Consider the following 22,165-nt stretch of genomic DNA (forward strand, 5'->3'; position numbering starts at 1 on the left):
GTTTTGTGCTGCCCTAGGCCTGACTAAACTTGGGCACCCCCTAATTTAAATATGACCCACCCCTTCCTGTAAAGGCCACATCCCTCCATGTTTATGATCCGCCCTGTTATCTGTAAACCACAGACTACAACCAGTTTTTCAGTGCCCATCAGTGCAGCCTCATCAGTATCCATAAGTTCAGCCTCATCAATGCAGCCTCATTACTGGCCATCAGTGCAGCATATCAGTGCGGCCTCATCAGTGGCCATCAGTACAGTCCCATCAGTGGCCATTAGTGCAGCCTATCAGTGCATCATATCAGTGCCCATCAGTGCTGCCTTATCAGTGGTAGTCATTGCAGCCTCATCAGTGGCCATCAGTGCAGCCCATTAGTGCCCATTAGTGCAGAATATCAATGCAGCCCCATCAGTGAAGCTTATCAGTGCCCATTTTTTGCTGCCCCCCCTGCAAAGTGCCGCCCTAGGCCTGGGCCTTGTTGGCCTAGGCCAAGATACAGCACTGTGTGTAGTCCCCTCTTTCCAGTCAATGTCGGGATAATTGAAGTCCCCCAATATGATGACTGATCCCAGTTTTGCAACTTTACCCATTAGTGCTAAAAATTCCAGCTCTACCTCCTCCCCTTGGTTAGGTGGCCTATAGAAAACCCCCACAACTACTTTTCCCTTATCTTCTTCCCTATCGAGTTCAACCCACACAGATTCTAAATCCATGCTCATCCCATCCGTAATGTCACTCCTTTCTATCACCTTTATATTGTTCTTGACATAGAGACATACCCCTCCCCCTCTTTTTCCTACCCTGTCCTTCCGGTACACCGAATACCCTTGGATATTGGCCAGCCAGTCATGTGAGGGGTCGAACCAAGTCTCTGTTATTCCCACAAGGTCTATGTCATCCTCATGTACTAACATTTCCAACTCATCCATTTTATTAGCTAGGCTCCTGGCATTAGCATATACCCCTCTTAGTTTTACGGAAGTTAAACGTGATTGGCGGTTATGTTTATTTCTGTTTGGTCTGCGGTTTTCCCGCACAGACCCGCCAATTGATGTTGTGGACCTACTGTCGCTGCTGACCCTACAGCTGCCTTCAGTCCTCTGCTCCCTCCTGACTGTTTCTACTTCTGAGCCCTCCCCCCCGTCTCCTAGTTTAAAAGCCCCTCCAACTTGGTGGCCATCTTTCTCCCCAAAAGAGCTGTACCTTCCCCATTAAGGTGCAGCCCATCCTTACTAAAGAGCTGGTAGCCGACTGAGACAGATAAGCCTGCAGTACCCACCAGCAGTACCCACCAACAGTACCAGCCAGCAGTACCAGCCAGGTGGACCCAAACAGACCCTTCATTCATCTCTATAGAGTGGAAGATGTAAATGGACTTGTGTCCGTTTACACCTGCCTATCTCCAATCCGATCCACTTAAGAAAACACAAGGAGATCCGTCCCCTTCTGTCTGTGCAGATTGGGTTGGAGGGCCTATAGAGTAGTGCAGGCTGTGTCCATGTCTGCTCTGCATATGCTGAGAGGACACAAACCTGTCATCTTCCCGCTCTGCTCATTGTGGTCCACGATCGGTTACAAAGTCACTAAAGTGGCCCTCACTCCTCAAAAGGTTGGGCACCCCTGCTGTAGGGGCATGAGTCCCGGATTGAGAATTGCGCTGTAGCAGCCTCCACCCTTTGTTTTGCCGCAGTGTGTGGCAGGGAGAAGGGGTCCCGGATGGAGAGGTGTGTTGTACTATAGCGCATCAGGAGACCCACGGGAAGTTCACAAAGATCTCCCGTGAAGTTGATAAAAGTGTTAAGACCACTGCCACTGTCGCGGCTGGCCTTACCACTTTCATCACTGTGGTTGGCAGGTCTCACTATTTTTCCCTACCTCCTCCGCACTGAGAGTATGGCATCAATACTAGGCTATATTACTACATAAACTGGCACCAATACTAGGCTTCATTACTGCATAAACTGGCACCAATACTAGGCTTTATTACTGCGTAAACTGGCACCAATACTAGGCTTTATTACTGCATAAACTGGCACCAATACTAGGCTTTTTTACTGTGTAAACTGGCATCAATACTAGGCTATATTACTACATAAACTGGCACCAATACTAGGCTTCATTACTGCATAAACTGACACCAATATTATGCTTTATTACTGCGTACACTGACAGCAATACTAGGGGTTATTACTGCGTAAACTGGCACCAATACTAGGCTTATTTACTGCATGAACTGCCACCAATACAAGGCTTTATTACTGCATGAACTGACACCAATACTAGGCTTTATTACTGTATAAACTGGCATCAATACCAGGATTTAATACTTTGAAAACTTGCACCAATACTAGGGGTTATTTCTGTATAAGCTGGCACCAATACTAGGCTTTATTACTGCGTAAACTTGCACCAATACTAGGGGTTATTACTGCATAAACTGGCACTAATACTAGGGGCTATTACTGTGTACACTGGCACCAATACTAGGCTTTATTACTGCGTAAACTGGCACCAATACTAGGCTTTATTGTTACATCTGTTCTCAATTTATTTGTTTAATGCATGTGAATTTTGGGGGTGTCCTCGTAAACTGGCACTTTACAATAAATGTTGCACTTTGTTAAAAAACGAGTACCTATTATATATACAGTATCTCACAAAGTGAGTACAGCTCTCACATTTTTGCAAATATTTTATTATATGTCTCTTGTAACATATTGACAGTTTCTGTTGTATGTATGTAGAGTAATAAAGATTCTAACAGGATTTTGGAACATGGCAACAGTGCCTTGTAACAGTTATATTAGCTTTGTTCTGGGTACAGTGTCGCTGAATTCGTGAGGATCAACAAAGCGGGAAGGAAATTAATGGAAATCTGTGGGAATATAGTGGGGATAAGGGCATAACTATTATACATTTAAAGCATAGCTAAACTCAAAAACAAAAATGTAATATATTGCAGCTTGCCAATCCTTAAAGCAGTATTAAACTCAAAAGCAAACATTTATTATATTGCAGCTTTATTATATTGCAGCTTACCAATTTGTAGATGTGATGGCTGTATTAGTTTTCTTTTTAGGCTTTCTTTCTTCTTTTTTCATCTGGTTTCACAGCAGAAACTCTCCAGCAGAATGTATCAGTTTAAATTGATGAAACAAACCACTTAACACTGCCAGGGGTGATTAGAATGATCAGCTTTTATTTATTCTTCCAAAACTTTTTTTCCAAAAAGGTAAAAAGCTTTTTGTTAAAACTGATTATAAAATGTGAGCTGGAGTTTGGCATCAACTTGTTAGTAGTTCTAAATCTGCTAATACATTTAACATTTTCTTCCCCTCTAAGACTAAAAATGCTGCTTGTCTGTTGTGCCTCCTGTGCTCATTTCTCACAAATTGTGTCTCACTAAAGCCCCGTACACACGTACCGATCGTCGGGCCGAACGATCGGTCATCTTTTGTCCAGGGCTGTCGTGTCTGTTGAAAACTGCAAAAGACTACACACAAATTTTGTTGGCCAACAACAGCCGACTGCAGAAGTGATGTCATGTGATGGTTAACTTTCCGTGTGTTTTTTCTTTTCTGAGCATGCCCAGTCTTGCAAATCTGCTGTCTGTCTACCGAATTCTGTCCTGACTGGCGAACAATCGGCCGTTCTGGTGTTGGCCAACAAAAATTTTAATGCTTGCACGGCCGAAAGTGCCCTGGCGGCTGTCGGAAGCATCATACTAACAAGCCTACAATCGGCCGATCGGTCGTCGGCCGAATCTTTATGGCCGACAATCGGTACGTGTGTACGGGGCTAAAGGCTGCATTTACACCTCAGTGTTTTGAATAGCAGGGAGATTTGCTGTGATTCAGCCACGATTTCAAAGCACCAAGTTGTGAATGACAAATCGCAGAACGCATATTTGAATGGCACCTAAAATTGCATTGCGGCAACCCGCATCACGTGAGGCATGTTGCCCAAAAGTAGCTCCTGAACTTTTTATGGGCAACAAGCTTCACGCGATGCGGGTTGCAGCGTGACAATCGTGGCAGAACCGCATTTTTAGGTACCATGTAAATGAATGGCATCTCAAATGTGCATTTTGTGATTTGTCATTCACACCTCGGCACTTTGAAATCACGGGAAGAATCGCTGCAACCCTGCCGAGGTGTGAATGCAGTCTGATACAGGAGGTATGCTACTGCACAGATCACCAGGTGAAAACAAAAGGGAAAAGCCAAAGAAAAGAAAACTGATGGAGCCACCACATCTAGTAATTGGTAAGCTGCAATATATTACATTTTTGGTTTTGGGTTTAATATCGCTTAAAGCGGAGTTCCGGGCACAAAATCGATATTTTTTTTTTGTGCCCGTCCGCTTCTACACCTTCACCTGAAAATGAATTGGATAGTTAGGTTTTTTTTTTTTATTTACTTACCTTGTAATTGAAGATCGAATATACTCACCTAGTCTTCACTTCCTCCCTCTGTGCCGAGGCTCAGTCGTCTCTTCCGGGCTTGCACTGATTCCTGGGAGCTGAACGTCATCGCTCCCAGGAATCAATGCGACGGCACCGGCCCCGCTCGTCACTTCTGGGCGACGCCGCATTCCCCTGCTAAACAGCTTCTGGGCATGCCCAGAAGCTGTGGAGGAATGCGGCGCCGCACCAGAAGTGACGAGAGGGGCCGGTGCAGGCGCATTCTGGGAGAAGAAGACGCGGAAGAAGACGCCGAAGAGGACCGCGCCGGCTTCAGCTGCCCACAAGAGAGATGGAAACGCTGTGGAAGAAATTTTATAAGTGAGTATTTCTTCTAAAAGGTAAGTGCGAACCGGGACAGATCAGAGGCTAGCCATTGTGGAATGTACTAGCCCTGACTGTCCCGGGGGTATGTTTGTTGAAAAATTACTTCCGTGCCTGGAACTCCACTTTAAAGGATCCATTCACACCAGGTGCGGTGGGACTGCTTTGGGCAGCTCTTCTAGCTTAGTCCCACACACCTACACTGCAAAATGTCTTGTATCTGATGTGGCCAGTTCATACCATTGCATTGTGGTGGTGTGTGCTGAAAAAAAAAGTATAGTGTAGCCAGGGCAGCCATCAGAAATTTTGAGGCCCCTTACACAGTTTTAGGCCTGGGCCCCCCCTCCCCCCTCGGGCCTGACCACCAACATTCCCCAGGGCCTGCCTACAATGCCGTCATTCTGCTCCAGTCCCATGTCCTCCTGCATCCCATGTCCTCCTCCTCCAGTCCCATCTCCTCCATCCCAGGAAACAAAAAGGTGATCGGTACTAGTAAATACCGCTCCTCCTGTCCAGGAGTGAACAGCTGGAGAACAGGGGAGGGCGAGGCCTACAGCTGTGTGTGGGGGCTAGTGAGGGGCAGGACTCCCCACATAGTGCCAGTCTGCAAGGGAATGGCGGAGCTTACAATTGAATGGTATTGTGAGGACAGGAGGCAACCCTACCCTGTTTGGGGCCCCTCGGGATGCCCGGGCCCCCTACATGGGTATGGGCTGTACCCCCCTGATGGCAGCCCTGAGTGTAGCTCACCACACACCAGTCGATAGAGCTGCGTGGCATTTCAATAAAGTTTGTAAAAGAAAAAAGTACACAGTGGAATGTGCTGGTATCAGTGCATCAACACTGCACTGGTCCTGCCAGACCGCACTGCACACCAGCCTCACACGAGCCGAGCACCAACACAAAAAAGATTTGTTTTACTGTGCAGGCTTTTTACATAAGGTGGGAGCGGTGCCTTGTGCTTTAGCTTTTTTTCTAACTTTACTAGGATCTCTGAAATATGCAGACATGCCAGCATTCTTATGCGCCTTAATGCTCTGCACCCAAGGGCTGTATTGTAGCGTGAAAAGAGCACATAGAAAACAATGGCTTTTAGTGTGCCCTTGCAGACACCTGAGTTTTTCAAGTGTAGAAAAACGCAGGTCTCCACACCAGAATAAACAAGCCCTAAATGAGGTAGCTGCATTAGTTTTTGCTTTTTTTGTCTTTAGCCATTTTTCCTTTATTTTCACCTAGTGATCTTGCCAATAAAACACTTTCTACCCTACGGTGTCTTAAATCTGGATGAAGGAGACATGGAGCCATTGTCAACCTGTGGAAATGGTGATGTTGGATGCACTAGCAAATATAGATGGACTTGACTAACAAGTTAAAGTGGAACTCCAGCTAACACTTACAGCAATAGTTTTTTTAAACTTTTGGGATAAAGGATTTACATAAATGAATTAAAGCTGATCATTGTAAGCACCCTTGTCAGTGTTAAATGGCGTGTCTCAACACTCTAAGGGCTCGTTTACACTTGCTTCAAAACATGGCATGGACATGCTTTTTTAAAGCACTCTGAATGCCAATCAAAGCACCTGTCCCTAAATAAAATGGTTAGCTTACAGTTCTGTTTACACATTGCTTTCCTGGTGCATCTTACCAGCATACAATGAGTTGTGGCTCTTTCCCCCACAACCTGATAGGACCGGTTAACTATAAATCAAAGACAGACCTGGCTCGCAGCATTCTCCTTTTTATCATAACCTGATCAGGACTGTCGTTCGCGAGGTATCCCTTATCGTTTGTCGCCCAGCCAGGTTCAGCCTCTCCTGGGTGAAAGTCCTTCCTGTACAGCCTCTAAATGAGCTATATGGTTACATAGTTACATAGTTACATAGTAGGTGAGGATGAATAAGGACAATAGTCCATCCAGTTCAACCTGTGTAGGTGTATGTGGCTGTAATCATCTCACATACCCCTGAATGTTCTGATCATTGAGATGTACATCTAAGAGTCTTTTGAAAGCCACCATACTTCCCGCAGAAACCACCTCTTGTGGTAGAGAATTTCACAATCTTGTAGCCCTAACAGTAAAGAACCCCCCATGTTGCCTGCGGTTAAAACGCTTCTCCTCTAATCGCATTGTATGCCCTTGGGTCCTCATGCAATCCCTTTGACTGAATAGCTGTTTTTCTAAGCTGAGATCCCCATTGAGATATTTATAAATTGCTATCATGTCCTCCCTCAGGTGTCCCTTCTCCAGGGAGAATAAATCAAGCGATTGCAGACGCTCTTCATAATTAAGGTCCTCCAATCCCCTAATTAGTTTAGTTGCCCTTCTCTGGACTCTCTCCAGCTCCAACACATCCCTTCTGAGGATTGGCAACCAGAACTGGACAGAATACTCTAGATGCGGTCGGTTGAAGCCCTATTGTGGTGGTCTGGGCAGCATAGTTCAGCCTCTCCTGGGTGGAAGTCCTTCCTGTACAGCCTCTAAATGAGCTATATGGTTGAAGCCCCATTGTGGTGGTCTGGGCAGCATAGTTCAGCCTCTCCTGGGTGGAGGTGCTTCCTATACAGCATCTAAATGAGTCATATGGTTGGTGCCCCATTGTGGTGGTGCAGACCTCTCAAAGAAAGCTTTAAACAAGCTTTCAAAAATCATATAGAATATCTGCGCTAAAACATAAATAACGAATGAGCAGCTGCTTAAGCAATCTGTGACATTAGATGCAAGAAATGTAATAAATATATGAAGCAGCGCTAAAAAATTAAACTCAATATTGTGAAAACACAAAAATAAATCAATATAATTACATAAAACGTATTCAGTTAAAAAAAGAAATCTCACCAAATATATGCATGGTGTCCATAAGAGCCAATACACAAGGGCTGAAAAGGAAAAATATATGTGAAACCAGAAAGTCCAAAGGAAACAAATTGTCCACGGTTCACTTGCTCCACCAGTGTCCCCACAATCACAATTTGTAGTGCTTCAACCACCAGGTGACAACAAGTATTAAATCCTCTTACCAGATCCTGTGGACCATCATATAGTATGGTCAAATGCGCGGGTTACATCTCCTTATGAAGGGAGACTCCAAAGCGCCAAACGTGGTCCAGTCAGGGTTGGTTCATCAGCCAGGATGGAAAAAAAAAAGCATACACGCTCATTGTGTAACCCAACAACCTTCTGACATTGAGTACTTTCACGCTAGTGGTGTGTGGTGTGTGGTGTGTGTGTGTGCTTAGGTGGTAATGGTGTTTTCAAGTATGTTTTCCCTTTTTGATTGCATTCACCTTGGCTCTTCCTATCTCCTTCTCAATGCTTGCTCTGGGATCACTGTGTCATGCTTTTTTTCATTTCAGTCTGCTGCTTTGCTCTGTTTCTTTGCAGAACACTGCCCAGTCAGATCACACTTTGCTTTTAAGGTAAAGGGATTAGGGAAGTAGTGAAGATATTGAGAAAAGGAGAGCCGATACTGTCATAATATCTACAGCCCTGTAAGATCCTCAGGATGAAGGGAGCCCTCTAAAGGTAAAGAAAAGTCGCCATCTAAGAGCAGACATCCAGGCAAATGTTGATCAAGGTCATCATCTCACCTTTCATTATCATTGCACCCCGTCTATAAACATCACAGGTTACCAGCCCTAATAGTTGCTGCATTTGGGGTGGAAAGTCATTGCCTGACAAGCTAGTATGTCACGTCTGTCTGGAGCAAGCAGCATACAGCCCTGCAAGGACCTCAAGATAGATGGAGCCCTTTAAAAGCCAGAACAGTCACCATTTAGGTGCAGACATCCAGACAACATTGATCAAGGTCATCTTGCCTCTCATTTTTATCGCTCCCTATCTGCAAACACCACAGGTTACCAGTCCTAATGCTGCGTTTATAGTGGAAAGCCATTGCCTAAGAAGCATAGTATGTCAAGTCCGCTTGGAGGAAGCGGCAACTGACAAAGAAGGGGTGTCAGGAAAGAAGCAGCCTTGATTAAATAATCTATATAGGTCCTGATAAAGCAATTAAATGCGAAACGCGTCGACCTCTTGGAACAACCAGCATAGAAACAGTGATTGTTAGATTATTTGGTATACTGTATGAGAGCTATGGCCCTTTTTTATTTTTATTTTAAATCCTTTTAACAAAGATGTTGTGCAATGAATTTGATACTTTCACGTATATCTGTGTACAGTCCTCCTATTTGGTACCGGTAAAGTCTGATATCTCTCCAGTACTATCTTCCTCCTTTTCCCATTCCCTTGCTTTTTTTGGGGTTTTTTTTACAATTTGTTAACAAAGATGAGGTACCCAATAGCCCCCCCCCCCCCTATTTTGTCAAGGTTAGCATGAAGTTATAGACCTGCCAGGAAACCATTGTTCCCTAGGTGAAACTTGCTTATGGTTCTCAGCTCTATCAAGGCCTCATTTCTATCCTACAGAATTGGCTACACTCTGCAATCGAACCCCTAGGACCATATTTCTGGTTGCTACAACTTCTGTGAAAAGAGGTGTAGGATTTGTACTCAAGGAGTTTAACGTTCTACCCGGACAGAATAGTCATTAAACCCTCAGACCATTTTTATCCCTAAGGCGTCTTTCTCCTTCCACTTTAACAAGGAAGTAAATTTACCAACTTTCTTTGGTGAAGCGGGAGAACCCCATCCCCTGGATGTTACTATAACTCTACTGGTCTGCTTGGCAACTACCTTTTCATTCAGGAAGGCTAAAAACTGTGCACTTGGTTCCGACATAGCTTATGGCAAGGTCAGTCAGCAACAACAACTACAGTCACCTCCTATATTGTTGAAACAAAATGGAGCCTACTCTTCACAAGACCTTCCTGTTCCAAAAGACTTTAGAGTTAATTCCCATTGTATGCTGCCTTAATGCGCCATCAAAATGCAAAAATGTAATACTCACCTTTCCGTAATTTTCCTTTCCTGGTGCATCTTCATGGCAGCATACAGATTTCCAGCCAAATGCTGAGAGTTATGCCTCGTACACACGCAACGATTATCGGCCGACCGATCAGCCGTCTTTTGTCCAGTGTTGTTGTGTTGGTTGAAATGTGCTCTAGACTGCGCACGAATTTTCTCGGCCAACAAAAACTAACTTCAGAAGTGATGTCATGTGCTGGTTTAATTTCCGTGTGTTTTTTCTTCTCTGAGCATGCCCAGTCTTGCTCATCAGATTTTTGTCTGCCGAAATCTGTACTGACTGACGGAAAATCGGCCGTTCTGTTGACGGCCAACAAAAATTTTATAGCCTGCACACCAGATTTTTTTCGGCCGAAAAGTCGGAGTCAGTTGTTGAAAGCATCGTACTAACAAGCCGAAAATCGGCCGATCGGACGTTGGGCGAAAATTCACGGCCAACTATCGATGCGTGTGTACAAGGCATTACAGAGAATTCCTTGAGCTGTGTCTGTCTTTGATTTATAGTTAACCACTCCTATCAGGCTATGTACTGTATGCTGTCATTGTATGTTGCTTTGAAGATGCATCAGGAAAGGAAAATTACAGAAAGGTGAGTATACAATTTTCCGTCTTTGCTTTGCTTAAAAAATTATACCCCATGTTGCTTTAGTGGTGCTTTTAAACGGCTTTTATTCAGCTTTAGCTTCGCTTTATTTTGGATGTATTGCAGGTATGAGATATAAACACACGCACATGGCATCTGCTAAGCTTCATTAAAGCTTCAAAAAAGCATCACCGAAGCACCACTGAAACATCACAGAAGCATCAAAAACACATCAAAAAATCATGTTGAAGCGGTGGGTGCTTTAATGTGTGTTGAAGTGAAAGCAAGTATAAATGAACCCTAGGGCTTATTTATACTTGTGATTGGGGGGTGGTAAAACCCTGAGGTTAAACTACATCTTTACTGGCCCTCAGCTAGGGGTATACACATACTGCACCCACAATGCTTTGCTTCACGACAGGAAATATACCAGATGTGGCACTCGGGGGGTGTTACCACCTGCTGAGTGGGACCTATTCAAGTGAATAGGGTCGCATTGCAGCCACCCTACAACCGCCTACAATGCACGAGGTTGTCCATTATTTAGGGGTTTAAACAGGCAGTGAGGAGGTGATACAACACCTCCTCAACACCTGTCTATTGCTATCTGAAGAGTGAAATGAACATGGATCATGCTTCAAACAGCATAGTAGGTGTAAACCATGCATTTCTGATTCTCTTACTGGACAACTTAGTCTGTTAAAGTAAGTTGAAAAATAAAAGACTTTCCTAAGACTGACTCAGTCACCAGGTGAAAATAAAGCAAAAAACGCAACCAGTACATTTAAAGTGATTGTAAAGTCTCATTTAAAAAAAAAAAAAAAAAAACCAACAAACATGTTATACTTACCTGCTTTGTTGCAGTGGATCTGCACAGAGCAGCCCAGATCCTCATCTTCTCGGGTCTCTCTTTGCAGCTCCTGGCCGCTCCCTCCTATTGAGTGCCCCCACAGCAAGCAGCTTGCTAAGGGGGCAACCGAGCTGAGCTGCAGCTCCGTCTGTCCATTCAGACATGGAGCTGCCATTCAGCTCCGCCCCCCTCTCTCCCGATTGGCTGACTGACTTTGATTGACAGCCAATGGCCCTCCTGCTGTGTCTCAGCCAATCAGGAGGGAGAGTCCCGGACGGCTGAGGGACTCGTGGACATCAATGGACAGAGATCGGGTTCAGTTGAGTATTAGGGGGTGCTGGGGAGGCAGCTACACACAGAAGGTTTTTTATCTTAATGCATAGAATGCATTAGGATAAAAAACCTTCTGACTTTACAACTCCTTTAAGGATTGGTAAGCTGCAATGAATAATTTTTTTGCTTTTGGCCTTAGATACGCTTTAAGGAACAACAGATTGCAATGTCTATATTTCTGAAAGCAAATGCTTATTTACTAATCACTAGTAATGTTCAGCTAGATAGTGCTTATGAGCCCTAGGAAACAATGGTTATGCTTGGTTAGGTTTTCTTATTCAAAAAGGTAATTACAGCTAAATAGGAAGCAAGCCAGCACTATCTGAAAAATGAAAACCCTTTAAAATCACAAACTAAAATAATTTCCATATGCAGTATCTCACAAAAGTGAGTACACCCCTCACATTTTTGTAAATATTTTATTATATCTTTTCATGTGACAACATTGAAGAAATGACACTTTGCTACAATGTAAAGTACTGAGCGTACAGCTTGTATAACAGTGTAAATTTGCTGTCCCCTCAAAAGAACTCAACACACAGCCATTAATGTCTAAACCGCTGGCAGCAAAAGTGAGTACGCCCCTAAGTGAAAATGTCCAAATTGGGTCCCTCCCCCGATGTGATGTGACTCGATAGTTTTACAAGGTCTCAGGTGTGAATGGGGAGCAGGTGTGTTAAATTTGGTGTTATCGCTCTCACTCTCTCATACTGGTCACTGGAAGTTTAACATGGTTCCTCATGGCAAAGAACTCTTTCAGGATCTAAAAAAAAGAATTGCAGCTCTACATAAAGATGGCCTAGGCTATAAGAAGATTGCCAAGACCCTGAAACTGAGCTGCAGCATGGTGGCCAAGACCATACAGCGGTTTAACAGGACAGGTTCCACTCAGAACAGGCCTCACCATGGTCGACCAAAGAAGTTAAGTGCACATGCTCCGCATCATATTCAGAGGTTGTCTTTGGGAAATAGGCGTATGAGTGCTGCCAGCATTGATGCAGAGGTTGAAAGGAGGGGGTCCAGCTTGTCAGTGCTCAGACCATACGCCGCACACTGCATGGCTGTCGTCCCAGAAGGAAGCCCCTTCTAAAGATGATGCACAAGAAAGCCCGCAAACAGTTTTCTGAAGACAAGCAGACTAAGGACATGGCTTAGAAAAATGTAAACAACTGCGCTACACCAAAGAGATTATAAGCAGCAACTTCAAGTGTGACTATCACCTCAAAAACAATATATAAATATAAGTTGCGCTAAATAGTGAAAACATATATGATAATGTAAAAAAAGTCCAGAAATAAAGTCCATATGAAGGCAAACAGCACGTCTGACGAAATTTTCTGTACAGGTACCGCTTACCAAAGGCTAATGATAAATAGGCCCAAAGATTCCAAGGGGTCCACAGGAACCAGATCTCAGACGGACTCCGTATGTTGAGTGGATCTCCTCAGTGTTGGGTGATCCTCCTCTGCTGCCAATTTCAGCGATGTCTCCTCGCTACTTCATCCCGACTTACTGGAACCATGTCCTGTGGTATGATGAGACAGGATAAGCTTATTTGGTTTCGATTGATGTCAAGCGTGTGTGGCAGGAACCTGGTGAGGAGTACAAAGACAAGTGTGTCTTGCCTACAGTCAAGCATGGTGGTTGGAGTGTCATGGTCTGAGGCTGCATGAGTACTGCCGACACTGGGGAGCTACAGTTCATTGAGGGACCATAAATGCCAACATGTACTGTGACATACTGAAGCAGAGCATGATCCCCTCCCTTTGGAGACTGGGCCGCAGGGCAGAATCCCAACATAATAGCGACCCCAAACACACCTCCAAGATGACCACTGCCTTGCTAAAGAAGCTGAGGGTAAAGGTGATGGACTGACCAAGCATGTCTCCAAACCTAAACCCTATTGAGCATCTGTGGGGAATCCTAGAAAGGAAGGTGGAGGAGCGCAAGGTCTCTAACGTCCACCAGCTCCGTGATGTCGTCATGGAGGAGTGGAAGAGAACTCCAGTGGCAACCTATAAAGCACTGGCGAACTCCATGCCCAAGAGGATTAAGGAAGTGCTGGAAAAAAATGGTGGTCACACATAATATTGACACTTTGGGCCCGAATTGAACATTTTCACTTAGAGGTGTACTGACTTTTGTTGCCAGAGGTTTAGACATTAATGGCTGTGTGTTGAGTTATTTTGAGGGAACAGCAAATTTACACTGTTATACAAGCTGTACACTCACTAATTTACATTGTAACAAAGTGTCATTTCTTCATTGTTGTCACATGAAAAGATATAATAAAATATTTACAAAAATGTGAGGGGTGTACTCACTTTTGAGAGATACTGTATATAGTGTGCGTGTACATATAAATAAATATATATATATATATATATATATATATATTATAATGTGTTTACTGTATGCATACATATAATTTTTTACACATAAAAAACATTATATAAAACATCAGTTTGTAAAATAATATACCTCCATATACCCTATCCAATAGCCACAATTGATCCAGAGGAAGGCAAAAAAACCCCAGCAATGCATGATCCAATTTGCTCCAGTAGGGAAAAAAAATTCCCCCAAAAAGATCCCCCAAGAGGCAATCGGATATTCCCCGGATCAACTTTCCTATAAATATTAGTATCCAGTTATATTATGTACATTTAGGAAATAATCCAGGCATTTCTTAAAACAATTGTAGCACCCTACAGGTAGGTGCTAGGTAAATGTATAGTGGGCCTTGTCCGCCTAACAGCAGGGCTGTGATTTATTTAGTCAGGGTGTCATGGTTTCCAGGTGTGCCTGCTGAGGGGAGAAGTATCCTCACTGGCTCCTGTGAGAGGCTTCTCAAAGGGCAGTGTGGGAAGCCCAATCAGGGGACACATCCAAGCTTTTAACTACCCCAGAAGGCAGATTTTGCTGCAAAGGATTCTGGGAGTGGATATAAGTTTGGGGGAAGTGCGTGACACAGTGTCTTTGGCGGGAGCAAAGTCCCAGGAGGGAGAGAACGGCTGTCTCTCCTCCTGTCTGAGGAGGTGGATGTCTCAGGGTGTCACCTGAGGATCCAGAGAGTGTTGAGCTGAGCTGAGGAGAGCCTGTGGAGCGTGAGAGGGGTCCAGTCCCGGGAAAGCCTACACAGGTCGTGAGTACTGTGGATTGCCCCTGGAGGTCTGCCAGAGTCAGAGGGGACCACTCCGGAAGAGGTTCTGGGATCCAGTGCCAGCTAGCTGAAAGGGGGTACCTAGGTTGAGGACTCTGAAGTTACAGAGGGGGGTACATAGTCAGCGAACCCCAAAGAATTCAAGTTAAAGGGGGCACCTGCAGTTGGGCCCTGAAGTGTACAGTGTGTGTCAGTTAACAGTTGCAGCTTCACAGAAACCTACAGTGTACTACCTCAAGCCAGTGCAAGGCGGGAGGGGAGTATTCAGTGACTTTGCAGTGCAGCAGTGTCAGGATTCTTACAATTGATGGTCTTGGGTCTTCTGGACTTATAGTCAAGGATCTAGCACTTCTAGAAAGCTACAGTGTTAGGGAGCGTTGGCTGGCGTCGGCTGGCGTCAAGGAAGCGCCAACGGGCAATTTTCTAGGATTAAGTCCCAAGTGTAATTAGTTGAGCCTAAAGGAGTTATCCACTCATTCCCTTCTCCCATCCCCTTAAATCCAATAAAACAACAAAACAAAGATGCCGGAGTTGTCAATGTCTCAGTTCTCACACCCAGGGTCGCAGCTCACATGGGCTGGAGAGGTAACCGGTAACAATGGCAGACCCAAATTAGGCCACAGGCCTGGAAACCTTGCTACACAATCTACTGAGTTGGCCAGAACCAGCTTTTGAGGGAGTCTATTCCACATTTTCACAGCTCTTACTGTAAAGAAGCCTTTCCATATTTGGAGATAAAATCTAATTTCCTCCAGATGTATAGAGTGCCCCCTTATCCTCTGTGATGACCTTAAAGTGAATAACTCTATACCAAGTTTACAATATGGACCACTTATGTATTTATACATGTTGATCATATCCCCCTTTATTTCCTCTTCTCAAGAGAGAATAAATTCAGTTCCTCTAAACTTTCCTCATAGCTGAGTTTCTCCATGCCTCTTATCAGTTTGATTACCCTTCTCTGCACTCGCTACAGTTCTCCAATATAATTTTTGTGAACTGGTGCCCAAAACTGAAATGCATATTCCAGATGAGGTCTGTCAGGAGCATCCAGCGCTCCTGCTCCTCATTCCAGCATCTTGGTTTTGGCTATGGCCTTCTCCTTGTTTGTCTGTCCACCTGCTAGGTGTTTGATGTGGCCAGACACTGGGTGGAGACCAAACCTGATTTAGGCCAGCCAAACCTTTAGTCTCAAGCTTGTGATAGAGTGTGTAAATACCTAATCAATCTTCCTGTTTGTCTGACCTGCTCTGCTAGATTGGATTTCCCTGTGTATGACCTCAGACCGCATAACGACTATTCTGTGAACTCTGCCTACCTTTTACCTGGACTGTGATTAAACCACTCTGTCTGTCTGCCAACAGCAAGTACATGTTTGCTTGCTCAGTTTGTGCCTGCCTGGCGTGGTAGCCAGGCCCTGTGTATAAGTCCTGGGGGCAACAGAGTACCGGTAGCCCTGCTTGCCTTTTGGGAAAGGGGGCTGCTATTGGTGAAGAACATAATAGCCAGCTATAATGTCTAACTACCTGTGTTTGGGGTAAGCGTGACAAAACCTCCTAATGATTTATAAAGGGGTAAAATTATGTCTCTCTCTCTCTCTCTCTGCAGTCCAAACCTCTATTAATGCAAGAAAGGATTTTGCTCGCTTTGGAAACCGAAGCTTGGCATCGAATACCATTATTATGCTTATGATCTACCAAGACAACCAGATCCTTCTCCAGCATGGATTGCCCCAGGTGTACTCCCCCTAGTATGTATGATGTATGCATGTTTCTATCCCCAAAGTGCAAAATTTTACATTTATCGACATTAAACCTTGTTTGCCACACATTTGCCCAATTAAACAGTACATTGAGATCAGCTTGCAAGTTGGAGACATTCTGTAAGGACATTATTCCACTGCATAGTTTGGTGTCATCTGCAAACAGTGTAATGATACTGGTAATCCCAGACCCTATATCATTTATAAATATATTTATTTATACACATTAGTGTGTGTGACCAGTTTCGGTTGAATTGACATCATATTTTTGTATACTCTCTACAACTTCACTAGGATTACATTCTTCTTAAATGGTTATTGCCCCCCCCCCCCCCCATAAGTTACTTCCTGGAATATCTACTCAGGGCCCAGTCTACAGGCCTGATAGACCTATACAAATCCTATACTATATACTCTTGTACTTTAGGAATCCCGAAATATTCTGTCACCTACTGTTCGTGATTCTCATCTTCTTGCGCTACTCTGCAACAGGTTTCCCTCTGTGACTGTTGACTTACTTTCTGTTATTTCCTTTATGTGGGAGACAATGCTGGTATCCATGCAGAAATGTAGAACACTTTTTACAATATATGTAGCATCACAAGTGGTATAGAGTCATTTGCAAGAAATCTATCCCCGGCTTTGAAGTATTTGTTTAAACTCTACCAATCTTTTAAAACAAGAAATATAGACTGCTTATGTGAGCATTTATGCCATTTGGTAATACATACAGACTCCCATTGTGACCACAACCACCTCTAACAAAATGATGTTATGTGCAGACCACATTTTAACTCACCGTTGATGGGAGACTGTGGGACTTTTGGTTGACTTCTCTGTGATGTGCTTGAGGTTTCCTCTTCCATTCTTCATTCCATCTTCATGTAAACAGCACCTAATAACATACCAAGGATGAAACGTAATCAGATCGAGTTCATAAATATGGATTAAAGTTCCTGGTCACAGAAAGAAATGTAACATGAAGTTGTTATTAAAGCATATCTAAAGGTGGCCATACATGGATTAAAATTTAGCCAGTTCAGCAGGGACTGGCTGAATTTTGATCACTGTATAGGCAGGCTGATTGTAAGTTGATCTACTGATTGACTTCTGTACAAACAGCCTGTTGGGTTTTTCACAAACGATCAGTGTTAATGGCGAACACTGATCAGTGTGCTTTGACGGCAGAGAAGGCTCCTCGCCATCAGAACACCATAGGACAGCGGGAGTGATTCTCCCATCCACATCAAGTGTTTGGATAATGGAACCAGTTATTTTTTTTTGTTCACATCACCGGTTGAATGAAAAATAAATGATTTATGTATGGCCAGCTTAAATCCAAAAACAAAGTTGTAATTAATTGCAGCTTAAGGGCTCTTTCACACAGTCCGTCCGTCAGACGGACTCCGTTTATCTCAGCGGGGGATCGATCCGCCAATCCCCCGCTGAACAGGAGGATGATAGCTGTTCTCCGTGATGTGTGCGGTCCCCATGCTGTGATCCGTCGGTCCGTTCTCATCCGATCCCATCCCATCCGGTGGATGGATGGAAAATAGGGTTTCCATCCATCCAGATTTGACGGATCGGATGTCAGCGGACATGTCTCCGCTGACATCCGATGCCACATAGAGATGCATGGGGTGACCATTCAAAAAAACTGACAGGCGGATCTGAACGGTCCGCCTGTGTGAAAGGGGCTTAACCATCCTTCGATGCGGTGTCTACAGTAGTTTTCTTTGTTTCAGGGAAAGAAGCGAAAACTGATTGTTTGATACTGTATATAATTTCAGTGCACAAGAAGTTATATGAACACTGGAATTCTGGCAAGATAATTAGTCATCTTTCAGTATTTCAGAAAACTGAAATATGTGCTTAGCCTGAAAAAAAGAACTCTAATGCAGACACCACATCTAAAAACCAGTAGTCACCAATATATTTAATTTGTATGCAAAAAATAGTGTTGCACAAACTCCAAAAAATATTGTTTGTAGCACCCTCTTAGGTAGGTGCTAGTGAGAGAGTGTAGTTTTTGGCTCTGTCTGCTTACCAGTGGGGCTGCAGGTAAATCTATATTGCTCTCTGCTTATTAGAGAGCAGGATCTGTGAGTGAGGTCTGCTCCCTGTGCTCAGCATGCGATTCATTGTGTCTAGAGAGTGTTTAACACTGGTCCAATAGGGAGGCATGTTGGACAGTGGGAGGAAACCTGACGAATGAATGCATAGGCTTTGATACAGTCCTGGTGATTGGCAGTGGCAGGTCGCCTCAGTGCATTCTGGGATACTGTATAAAAGCCAGGAGCACATGTTCGCAGAGCAGAGTCCCTGAGGGAGGGGGGGTATTTGCCTCCTCCTCTTTAGCAGTGGCACGTAGTCGCAGGAGATTGTCCCGAGGGCCAGAGGAATGGATGAGAGGAGTTAAACCCAGAGGTCCAGGAGAGCTGACTGAAGGGGAGACACTGGAAACCCTGGAAAAACAGTATAGTGAATACAGGGACTCGTGTCAAGGGGCCTGACCTGAGGGGGGCCACCCCACGTGTAGAAGAGTCAGAGGACGGGTGTCAGCAGTAAGGAGAGAGAGAGAGAGGATGCTGAGGAGAGTGTCCTGAAGATAATCAATAGTTCACCAAGTCGTCTTAGGAAAGAGACTCAATTCAAATTCACCTTTAGTGGCAGGGTCAACCAACAGCCTGGCTGTACATGAAGATAGAAGTCCTCCAATATTGTGCATAGTTAATTCAGAGTATCCCACTATTCCCTTCTCCTATCCCTAATTTATAATGAAACACAAAACAACCAAAGACCCCTGGACTGATTATTGAAACGAGCGAAAGGAAGGAGAACAAAAAGAAATGTATGCTGGTAACTCAGGGGGACCAGAAAAGTGTGATTCTGGCAGCCCTTACGGGGGCAGTGCTATATATATAGATAGTGCATTGCGAAAGTATTCGGTCCCCTTGAACTTTTCGACCTTTTGCCACATTTCAGGCTTCAAACATAAAGATATAAAACTGTAATTTATTGTGAAGAATCAACAACAAGTGGGACACAATCATGTAGTGGAACACAATTTATTGGATATTTCAAACTTTTTTAACAAATAAAAAACTGAAAAATTGGGTGTGCAAAATTAGTCAGCCCCCTTAAGTTAATACTTTGTAGCCCCACCTTTTGCTGCGATTACAGCTGTAAGTCACTTGGGGTGTGTCTCTATCAGTTTTGCACATTGAGAGACTGAAATTTTTGCCCATTCCTCCTTGCAAAACAGCAGTTTTCAGTTCTTTCCACAGATTCTCGATTGGATTCAGGTCTGGACTTTGACTTGGCCATTCTAACATCTGGATATGTTTGTGAACCATTCCATTGTAGATTTTGCTTTATGTTTTGGTTTATTGTCTTGTTGGAAGACAAATCTCCGTCCCAGTCTCAGGTCTTTTGCAGACTCCATCAGGTTTTCTTCCAGAATGGTCCTGTATTTGGCTCCATCCATCTTCCCATCAATTTTAACCATCTTCCCTGTCCCTGCTGAAGAAAAGCAGGCCCAAACCATGATGCTGCCACTACCATGTTTGACAGTGGGGATGGTGTGTTCAGGGTGATGAGCTGTGTTGCTTTTACGCCAAACATAACGTTTTGCATTGTTACCAAAAAGTTAGATTTTGGTTTCATCTGACCAGAGCACCTTCTTCCACATGTTTGGTGTGTCTCCCAGGTGGCTTGTGGCAAACTTTAAACTACACTTTTTATGGATATCTTTAAGAAATGGCTTTCTTCTTGCCACTCTTCCATAAAGGCCAGATTTGTGCAGTATACGACTGATTGTTGTCCTATGTCTCCCACCTCAGCTGTAGATCTCTGCAGTTCATACAGAGTGATCATGGGCCTCTTGGCTGCATCTCTGATCAGTCTTCTCCTTGTATGAGCTGAAAGTTTAGAGGGGCGGCCAAGTCTTCGTAGATTTGCAGTGGTTTCATTTCAATATTATCGCTTGCACAGTGCTCCTTGGGATGTTTAAAGCTTGGGAAATCTTTTTGTATCCAAATCTGGCTTTAAACTTCTCCACAACAGTATCTCGGACCTGCCTGGTGTGTTCCTTGTTCTTCATGATGCTCTCTGCACTTTAAACGGACCTCTGAGACTATCACAGTGCAGGTGCATTTATACGGAGACTTGATTACACACAGGTGGATTCTATTTATCATCATTAGTCATTTAGATCAACATTGGATCATTCAGAGATCCTCACTGATCTTCTGGAGAAAGTTTGCTGCACTGAAAGTAAAGGGGCTGAATAATTTTGCACGCCCAATTTTTCAGTTTTTTATTTGTTAACAAAGTTTGAAATATCCAATAAATTTCATTCCACTTCATGATTGTGTCCCACTTGTTGTTGATTCTTCACAAAAAATACAGTTTTATATCTTTATGTTTGAAGCCTGAAATGTGGCAAAAGGTCGAAAATTTCAAGGGGGCCGAATACTTTTGCAATGCACAGTATATATAGGGTGGTAGTTGAATGTTGTTCCAGGCTACATCTTTTGTTTGATCCGAAATCTTCTCACTCCCCATGCCGTCCCGTTGGCAGCCCCTTATCCCGGCCTTCCCCCTATTTATATGTAGACCAAGGTAAAAGGAAAAACCCGAAATGCCCAGGAAAATGCAGATCCCAAATAACTCAACCTGGGCAGTCTAAAACTAGCTAAACAAAAGCTCAACCTTAGATTGTAAGCTCCTTGAGGGCAGGGACTAATGTGAATGTACAATATATATGTGAAGCGCTGCATAATTTTACAGCACTATTTAAGCACCTGAAATAAATAAACATTTGTAGGCATTTGCCTAAAACTGTGCATGGGCATTTGAGATCAATACAATGTGACAATATATTTTTTTTATTCTTACATACAAGTCCCATTGTATTTTACAATATTACCCAGTAAAAGTATCTTGAGCGCATCTCAAATGCCCATGTACACTAGCCCTTGCCCCGCTACTTTGACATATGCAACTAGATAGTACTTTAAACTTTATGATCCTTATTCCTTTGTAGGAAAATATTTCCTTTTGCAAGGAAAATAATGTATCATTCTAAAGCCAGTTTTCATTTTGGATGAAGTGGCAAGTGGCTAAATCCCTGCTAGTTTTTTTTAAGGCCAATTTAATAATGGAGAGTTCCTTTTAACTTTGTGTCCTGTAGAGACAAAATAAAGTAAGAGAAATTCCCAATTAGACAGTTGTTGGCAAACAAGCATATCTATTGGAAGAGTTCCATTAATGAAAATTTTTGTATTTTACCTTTATTTTCTGTCACAGTAGCAATGGTCATTAAGGGTAAACCTCCACATTGGAGGTACAGTCAGCAAGAAAAACTTCATAGGTTTTCTAACTTATTATCACTCTATACAAAGCTACCAACAAAGGTTTTGATACACTTGTGAAGGGACCAGCACTAATGATAACTGGACTTCAAATCCAACTGGATGCAAATCTAATATATGCATCTATAACTGGCATAGTTAATTTAGATACATTTTGGACACACTGGTATAGTGGGACCAACACAAGGGCCCTGTGACATTGTTTTGTGCAAGTTTATTGACTTTGGGCAGCCACGAGGGGACACATGATTGTGAACGTCAGTGCGTCCTGCAAACAGCAAAATGGAAAGGAATGGGGGGACAGCACTTTTTCAGGAGAGGACACAAAACAGCTGCATCTGTAATGAGAAAACCTTCACAATTTTCAAAAGAAGGCATTATGGCATGTACTA

The 22,165-nt window shown here is 43.6% G+C and overlaps 1 protein-coding gene across 1 annotated transcript in view; it reads right to left on the reverse strand.

The window, feature by feature from the left end:
- The window catches only part of LOC309545596 (uncharacterized protein), a gene marked incomplete at its 3' end in the record, with an annotated part of 151,007 nt that extends 133,698 nt beyond the window's left edge, over positions 1-17,309 (reverse strand). Inside the window, exon 1 of the mRNA XM_082244831.1 lies at positions 17,198-17,309. Coding sequence (XP_082100957.1) covers positions 17,198-17,264 — 67 coding nt within the window. The 5' untranslated portion in view covers positions 17,265-17,309. The remainder of the gene's footprint in view (positions 1-17,197) is intronic.
- Positions 17,310-22,165: the final 4,856 nt, after the last annotated feature.

The sequence above is a fragment of the Pelophylax lessonae genome (assembly GCF_965119305.1).
Source record: "Pelophylax lessonae genome assembly, chromosome: 1".
Classification (NCBI taxonomy): domain Eukaryota; kingdom Metazoa; phylum Chordata; class Amphibia; order Anura; family Ranidae; genus Pelophylax; species Pelophylax lessonae.